The sequence below is a fragment of the Megascapheus bottae genome, chromosome 17 (assembly GCF_031878675.1).
Source record: "Megascapheus bottae isolate mThoBot1 chromosome 17, mThoBot2.hap1, whole genome shotgun sequence".
Lineage (NCBI taxonomy): Eukaryota > Metazoa > Chordata > Mammalia > Rodentia > Geomyidae > Megascapheus > Megascapheus bottae.
Window position 1 is genome coordinate 49,265,872 of NC_143525.1, and position 8,804 is coordinate 49,274,675.

General features: G+C 57.6%; 1 protein-coding gene across 1 annotated transcript in view; it reads right to left on the reverse strand.

Moving 5' to 3' along the window:
- Positions 1-882, reverse strand: part of Timp2 (TIMP metallopeptidase inhibitor 2) — a 39,704-nt gene extending 38,822 nt beyond the window's left edge. Inside the window, exon 1 of the mRNA XM_090351303.1 lies at positions 506-882. Within this exon, the coding sequence (XP_090207429.1) occupies positions 506-635 (130 nt within the window). The 5' untranslated portion in view covers positions 636-882. The remainder of the gene's footprint in view (positions 1-505) is intronic.
- Between the last annotated feature and the right edge of the window lie 7,922 nt (positions 883-8,804).

Sequence of the window (8,804 nt, forward strand, 5' to 3'; positions counted from 1 at the left end):
ACGGGTCTGCAGGCTTCGCTTCACTGCCCCCCACCCCCCTGAGCTCATGGAACCCGGGCAGCCCCGAGGGGGCCTTTCCATCCTGCTGGGATTAATGTGTGAACCCCCATGGCTGGCAGGCGAAGCACCCCACACAGAGAACCCCAGATCCCACCTCACCTGCGGAGGGGTCCCGGCTGGTCCTTCGACCTCCCCCCCACTCCCCCGCCCGCAGCGCTGGCATGGCAGGGAGGCCGCCTGCCAAAACCCAAGCCTTCTGGCTGGCTCCCTTTTCTGGGGCTGGAGCTGCTGCGGAATTTCGGTGGAATTTTGAGGTCGCAACGCCGTCTCGGCAGAGAGGGAAAGAAAGGGAGAGGCGCGAGGGGAGAAGAAAGTGCGGGCGTCCACTTGCAGGACTCCGGCGGCCGGCGGCGCCCGCGGCGGGGGAGGGCGCGGGGTCCCGGCCGGCGGCGGCGCGCGGGGCCGAGCGGGCTGGCGGGGGGCCGGGGCCGGGGGCGCTGCTTACCCACGTCCGCATTGCAAAACGCCTGTTGCGGGTGCACCGGGGAGCAGCTGCAGGCGTCGGCCGGGCGCGGTAGCGTCGCCAGCAGCAGGAGGCCGAGCGCCAGCCGCAGGCTGCGGGCCGCGGCGCCCATGGCGCGCTGGGGGCTCGGCCGGGCCGGGCCGGGCCGCTGCCGCCTGCGGTGGGCGCCTGGGGCGGCGGGCACGGGCCGGGCACGCCCTCCTCACCCGCGCCGCCCGCCCGCGCAAACTTTGCTCCTCTTTGTCTCGGGGTGGACGAGGCGAGGGCGCGGGGCAGCGCGCGGGGCGGAGAAGAAAGGCTGCGGGGCGGCGGCGGCGGCGGCGGGCGGACGGGCGGCGGCGGCGGGCGCAGCCCCGGACGCGGCCACTCCACGGCCTCCTACGGATGCGCTCGCGGCGGGCTCGGCCGAGCCGGCGCTTTATGGCGCTCCGCGGAGCCTCGGCTCCTCCTCCCGGTGGCTGGCGGCCAGTGCAGGCCGGGCGGGCGCCCCGGCTCCTCCCGCGCCTCCTCCCGGCCCTCCCCCGATCCCGGGCTTTTGTTGTGCCCGGCCTGGCACGGCGGCGGCAGGCCTCCCGCACCGCCTGGCCACGCGCGCCCTGGCCACGCGTGCGCCGCGCAGCGCCGGGCAAGCGGCCTGGGGCGCGGCGGGCTCCGCCCGGTGGGCCCTGGCCCTCCAGGGCATCGGGCGCCCACCGCCCACCCTTCCTTCCAGCCTGAGCCGACTCTTGCCCCGCTGTTCTCCTCCCACCCCGGTAGATTCTGGCCTCGGGGCCAAAGGTAGACCGCTTGGGGCAGGGTCCCCTGGTTCCCCCGGGCACGCCTGGTGGGCCTGGGTGAAATCCCTTTTTCAGAGGGAAGCCACAGAATTTGCCTGTGCGGTGTGTGTGTGTGTGTGTGTGTGTGTGTGTGTGTGTGTGTGTGTGTGTGTGTGTGTGTGTACATGTGTGCATGTGTGCGTGCATGTGTGCGTGCGTGCGTGTGCATGTGTGTGTCTGTGTGTGCATGTGTGCGTGCATGTGTATGTGCGTGCGTGTGTGTGCGTGTGTGTGCGTACACACGCACACACACGCACACACAGTGGACCAGTACTGGGACCTGAACTCTGGACTGTGGTGCTCTTAGCATTTTTGCTCAAGCCTGGCCCTCTACCACCTGAACCACACCCTCCATCTCTATCTTTTTGCTGGTTGAGTGGAGAGAAGAGTTTTATTGCCCAGGTTGGCTTCTAACTTTGATCCTCAGATCTCAGCCTCCTGAGCAGCTGGAATTAGAGCCCCAAACTACCAAGCCTCCCACCTGAGGCCTTAGAATTGTAAGTGCTCTTGGCCCTGCTGGAATGGGGTAGTGGGGTGGGAGAGGGTAATTCCTGGGACCAAACAAGATTTTTCTATAAACTGGGTGGGCTCAGGAGCCAGGAGAAACCTGTGAATGGCAACTTAATTTTTTTTTTCCAGCCCTTTGCCTACACCTGTGGGCACTGAAGGACTTTTTGCAAAACAGTTCTGGATTCCAGAAAAGGCTAGGAAACATAATGGTGCTGTTTGGCACAGGGATAGCATGGTAATTGGTGGCCGTGTCTTTGCCTGCCTGCCAAGGGAGCCCGTCCTTACCACAGGATGCGTCCATCTGGGAAAAACAAGGCAAAGAGTAGCTTCCCACTGGACTGTGTGGTGTGGACTTGAGATGGAACACTTTGGAAAATACTGAACGAATGGAAAAACAGCTCCTTTTCTATTTGTGTGTGCTTTGAAACTAGACAGTGGAGAGAAAAAGTGAAGTCGACACGGGGAGTTATTTTTAGCACCCTGACAGATCCAGAGTCACTCTTTGGGCTTTTGTCAACCTAAAATAGAGTTGTGTCATTGGTGAAATGATGTGTGATGCTAACTTTGAAAAGTATAGTTGCTTCTGAAACTTCCTGCGGCCCAAGAGGCCTGTAAGCTCTTCACAGGGCTTCCATCCTTTTCTGTCACCAACGGGAAAAAGCACGTCAAACTTAAAGCCTCACATGAGTTTGTCGGTTGATGAGAGAAGCAGGTAACTCAAGGGTAATTCTCTTAGCCTTCTAGGTCACTTGTGCACACCCCGGCCAAGGACTCGTTACAGCGATAGCTACCTTAAAGCTGGCTTGATGTTGTCACAAAAAGGGCGGAGCCCATGTGGGGGACAAAGGAGGACAAAGCAGCCTGGGTTGCAGATGGTGGGAGGCAGGCAAACCTCCAGTGGCCATCTCTGCTAGGGTCATCTCCACCAGCACACAAAGACTGACTTTTGCCTAGAAAAAATAAATAGTGACACCCCCCCCCCATTCTGCTACCAGGGACTCGTTTACAATGGTCTACAAACAGTCGGAAGGCATCTTGGAGGCAAATGGCTCCCTCCCTCTCATTCTGTTCTCCCTTCTTCCCTCCCTCCCTCCTCCGCCTCCATCAACAACACCTGCTTGAGCACCCATTGTAGTGGAGAGCAGGACATGCAGGTGGGAAGACCTCCAGGGCTGGGCTAGAGTGAAGGTTCAGAGCCAGCCCAGACACAAAGAAACTCTAAGCTCCAATTAACCTTCAAAGGTCAGCTACAGCTCAATGGCAGAGGGCTAGCCTTGAGCAAATAATCTAGTAAGCAGTACCTAAATTCCGAGCCCTGGTGCACACTCACGCGTGCACACACTCGAGCATATGCACGTTCTTCGGGTAGGCTGCTGTGAATGGTGAGCTAATGTTGTAAAGTTGGGAGGTCAAGAGCAAGCATTCAGGAAGGAGAGGGAGCAAGAGGAAGAGCTGCCCAGGCCTGCCCTGCTGCTGCCTGGTACCCCGGGATCCCAGCTCCCAGCCCAGCCTCCCTCTCTGATAACCCTGGGCCAGACACTCCCCTCACCCCCACCCAGGGAGTTTCGGAGACAGGATGGAGCTTTGAACCTGCTGCTGGCATCTGTCTCTAGGCTCCAAGGCCACAGACTGGGGAAAAGGCTGCAGCACAAGGGGAGCATGGATCAGTTTACCCTGGGCCCCCCTCCCCGCATCTCCCCAGAGAGAGGAATGAGGTAAGAGGACCCCAAGCTGCTCCTTCCCTATTTCCTCTGCCCCAATCCAGCCTCCTTCACCTTTCCTCCTTTTTTTTTTAAAGACATAATAAACCTCTTTTAATCCATCTAAATACATGTTAAAAATTTACAAGGTATGTGACTTTTTTTTGCTCTAGGTACTTCTTTTTATTTATTTATTTACTGCTATTAGCAAGGTGATGGACATGGGTTTAACACATAAGTCAGGTAAAGAATACATTTCATTTTGGATGATTTAATCCCTTTCTTCCATCTCTCCCAATTTTTCCCTCCTGTCCCCACCCACAAGGGTTGTTTTTTTTTTGTTGTTGTTGTTTTGTTTTGTTTTTGTCGATTGTGGGGTTTGAACTCAAGGCCTAGGCACTGTCCCTGAGCCTCTTTATGCTTAAGGCTAGGGCTCTACCACTTGAGCCACAGTGCCCTGTCCAGTTATTGAGTGGCTTATGGGAGGTAAGAGCCTCAGGGGCACTTTTCTGCCCAGGCTGATTTCAGATCACAGTCCTCAGATCTCAGCCTTCTGAGCAGCTAGACTCAGAGGTGTGAGGCTCTCATGCCCACCCCATCCTCAAGGTGTATAGTTCATTTTCCACGTCCAGTCAGTACCACGGCACCTCTCCTCATGATGTTGATTTGAGGGCTACTGGAGGCCACATGAGAGACCCAGCCCTGTTTCTACCTACTGGGCTGTGGTTTGTGGCCTTCAGAGGGGAAGGGTTTGTGGCAAGAAGCGTCCAGGACCCCAGGACACCTCGCCTGCGCGGCCATGCTTGCCTGGTGGCTCTCTTCCTAAAAGAGCTTTTCAGCGGGAAGCAGGGAGCCCAGAGTGCAGCCAAGCCAGTGACCCATCCCTCCGCCGTCTGAGCACAGCCAGCAAGCCTGTTCTGGGTGGACCTGCGAACACTGTCCAGGCCACGAGGAAGTGCCAAGCGCCTCCCTTGGTGTTCCTTCCAGGTAAACAGAGTCAGGGTGCTCCCCGGACGTCCTGCACCCCTGGGTGGAGTAGGAGCTCCACCCAGAAGAAGGGGAGTTCTGCCCCACCCCCGCTCTCACCCTCCCCATGTGGGTGAGCCCTGTCTCTCCCTGGAGGTGCCAGGGAGAGTCAGCCATTCTTGCTGAGAATGGCCACTAAAAGTGGCCCCACATGCCAAGGAAAGGTGGTGGGGCCAGAGTCCATGGCCCCTAGGAGGTCAGGTAGCTGGGCCACACCCTCAGAGCTGTACTCTACTGGACAACTGAGGCATAGCCACAAGAATCAGGAGATATCTGCCCCCAGTGTCCTGTAGGGGTTCCTTTTGATGGGGGCAGCAGAGCCTTGTTCAGTGGGGCTCTGGCCTGTGAGATACAGGCCTCGGACTGAGGAGCACTTCTTGGCCACGGTCCTCAGGTGTCTGCTTTTAGGTGACCTCATTCTTGGCCTGTGGCTTCCTTTGACATTCCATTGCACTGTTTCATGCAGTCATATTGGGTGCTCTGAACTCAGTACTTTGTACTTGTTAAGCCGGCACTCTGCTTCTTGAGTCACACTCCCTGTCCTTTTTCATATGGTTATTTTTGAAAATAGCATCTCCAGTGTATGCCCAGGTAAGCCTGGAGCTTGCTCTACGTATGCTTCCCACACTGCTAGAATGACAGACAGATACATACACACACACACACACACACACACACACACACACACACACACACACACTCTGCACCCAGCTATTGAGGTGGGGGGTCTCACATGTATGCTGGCTTTGAACCTTGATCCTCCTGCTAACTGCCTCACAAGCAGCTAGTTAGGATTGTAGCTGTGACCCCCTGGTGCCTGACAACCATAGGGTATCTTTAAGAGAAGGACTTTCCATCTTCCACACTCTTGTTTCCTGCCCTCCTCCTCCTCCCCCTTCCTGGCAGGCCTCTCTGGCCCTGAAGGGCCCTGGGCATTCACCTCAGCAGCCTGCCTGGATGTCAGCCCCTGTGGGCCCTCGTTTGAGGCAGGCAATGATCATGATAGCCCTGCACTCATGCTGGGATGAAACCTCCTCAGCGGAGGAGGGGAAGGAGGAGGAGGAAGAGGTGGCAATCCTGGTGGCATCGGGAAGCCATTTGGGGTCTAGCCTAAAACATTTCCACATCCACACTAAGAGGCCCAGGCATCCCTCCCCTAACACACACAGACTCTTTCTCCGAAGTTGCGGGTGGGGTCTCCCCATAGTGGTGATACCCCTCCCTCCAGTGGCTACCTCTGCCTCCCCACGGGGCTCTCACCCTGCCAGGGTGGCCTCGAAGGGCTACTGGCCCCCTTTTGTGAGGGCGGAGATGCGGAAGGGCTGGGATCACACCTCCCAGGAGGTTACGCCTCTGGGCTCTGCCACCTCCTCTGCTTCCTCCCTGCTCACCTGTCTGCCTCCTGAACCCGGCCCCATCACACTGAGTTTCCAGAAACTTCTTGTAGACCAGTTCCATGACACACACAGGAAGGCACAGGAGGCAGGGGAACGGGTGTCCTGGGCCAGCTGTTTCCCATTTCCTCATGCCCAGGCTACTTCCTTCTGGCCCCTGCCATGTGGTCATGTGAGTCTTTCCATGGGCGGGCTGGAGCCCAGAGCCAGCCAGCAGTGAAGAGCCAGTGCCCCAGCCATCCTGTTTTCTCTGGGCAGAGAGGCTGTCTGTCACTGTTTCAGGTCTCCTTGCCCTCCAACCTGGCAACGAGGCTCAGGTTTCCAGCCACCATCCCGGCTTCCTCTGGTGTTGGGGAGTGCCAGGCCACCACAGGCAAGGGCGTGACGTCATTGCCTAATGCACAGCACAGGAAGGGGGGGCTGGGCCCCGCGGGCTGCCAGCCAATGCTGAGCAGAGCAGTACATCTCAGGGCAAGGCTGTGATTAGCTCGGGGCCCCGAAACTCCCACTCGTTCCCCAGTGCCATTCTCCTCTCTCTGGTCCTGCCTAGTCTTCATTGTCCTGCCTCCTCCCCGAGACCCCCTCTTCTGTCTCCGGGGATGCTTCAGGCCCCTGAGGAGATGGACCCTGTGTGGGCAGTCATCCAACCTAGCTCCCAGCACTTCTGATTCCAGACGGGCCTCCCTCCCTCCCTCCGGAGCCAGCTTAGGGGGCCAACGTGTGAGTGCTGAGGTCCTCAAGGGAGGCACACGGGTGGGAGAGCGCGCAGAACCCCAAGGCCCTGTCCTTGATCCCGAGTTGCTATGGGAGCAGGCCTGAGGTGGCTCTGAATACAGCGTGGGACTCAGGGACAGCGAAGCCCCAGAGAGAAGAGGAGGTGCCGGGCTTCTCAGTCCATCGCTGCTACTGGAGTCTGGGGTTTGGGGCCCAGCTCATGGGCTCTGCCTCAGCCTGTCCACCCTTCCCTCAGCCACAAGAGTCAGGGTTACCACTCTGGGCCTCTCACTTGCTAGGCAGGTGCCCTGCCACTTGAACCTTAGCCCTTTCTGCTTTGTTTATCAGGTAGGGGTCTCGGTATTCTTTCCTGAGCTAGCCTGACTGCCATCCTCGCACTTTACAGTCCTAGCACAGCTGGGACCATGAACATACCACCACAGCCAGTTTTTCCATTGAGATGAGGTCTCCATAACGTCCACCGCACTTCCCCCACCAGCTGGCCTTGACCCATGATCCTCTAGCTCTCTGCCTCCCAAGTAGCTAGCTAGGATTACAAGCATGAGCCACCATGCCCAGCCACACACTTTCTTCTTTTCCTTCCTTCTTTGCCTCCCTCTCCCTCCCTAGCTCCTTCCTCTCTCTGTATATGTTGTTCCTAGGGCTTGAACTCAGGCCATGGGTCTTATTCTTGTCCATGGCTAGTGTTGTACCACTCAAGGCACAGCTCTGCTTCTGGCTTTATACTGGTTAATTGGAGATTCGAATCTCATGGACTTTCCAGTCCCAGCTGGCTTGGAATCTTAATTTTCAGATCTCAGCCTCGTAAGTAGCTAGGGTTACAGGTGTGAGCCACCGTGCCTGGTTACATTGTACATTTTCTCTTCCTTCCTTCCTTCCTTTCTTTCATTCTTTCTTCCTTCCTCTCTCTCTCTCTCTCTCTCTCTCTCCTCTCTCTCTCTCTCTCTCTCTCTCTCTCTCTCTCTCTCTCTCTCTCTCTCTCTCCTCTCTCTCTCTCTCTCTTTCTCTCTCTGTCCTGGGGCTTGAACATTTGGCCTGGGTGCTATCCCTGAGCTCTTCAGCTCAAGGCTACCACCCTACCACTTGAGCCACAGCATCACTTCTGGTTTTCTAGTGGTTCATTGGCAATAAGAGTCCTGGGCTGGTTTTGAACCATGATCCTCAGATCTCAACCTCTTGAGCAGCTAGGATTATAGGTGTGAGCCACGGCGCATGGCTGTCTATCCTTGTTATTCAACAAGTATTTCTGGGGCACTAGCATGTGCCAAACCCCTGAAGAAGCAGAAAAAAAGGATGGGACAAAAGGGCCCCTCCTTCCTATAGCACAAACCAGGAAACACGGAGTATGGATGTCATGGTGGCGGTGGTGCCAGGGGCCACGGCAGAGGCATGGGAAGGGGGTGCCTGGGAGAAATGACAGCTCAGATGAGAGCCGGCACTGGGCTCAAGTCCTCCAGAGAACGAGGCCGAGGCAGGCGAGGAGGGCTGCGTTGGAGGCGGGAGGGCTGGCGTGTGGGAAGGGGAGGGAGGAAGACACTGTGCACGTGGGAGAGAGCGGGGCTGGTGGTCAGCAGTCCGAGGTGAGCCTGAGCCCGGGTGGCTGGGGCTGGCAGCAGCTGTCTGCGGTGAGTCACTCGGAGGGGAAGATTGGAAACACATGTTCCCAGCGAGCGGCAGTCACTCCTCAGAGCTCAGGGTTCCCACGAGTCAGCTGGAGGATGGGCGGGAGTCGGGCTGGTCACGGGCGCTGGGGGAGGCCGGGTGGCCCGCACGGCTGAGGCAGCCTAGCCCATCCTGATGCCACTGTGAGGTGACACTTTTTCTTTGGGGCCAGCACTGGGGCTTGAACTCAGGGCGTTTGTTCCCTAAGCTCTACCTCTTGAACCCTGCCCCAGGCCTTCTCACTGTCCCTATTTTTTCACTAGGATCCAATGCCTACCCTAGCAGCCTGGAACAGGAGCTCCTCTTCAGGTATCCCACGCAGCTGGGATGACAGCATGTATCACTGGATGCAGCTTTTTATTGGTTGAGATGGGGCGGGGTCCTGCAAACTTTTTATTCGTTGAGATGGGGTGGGGTCCTGCAAACTTTTTGGCCTAGG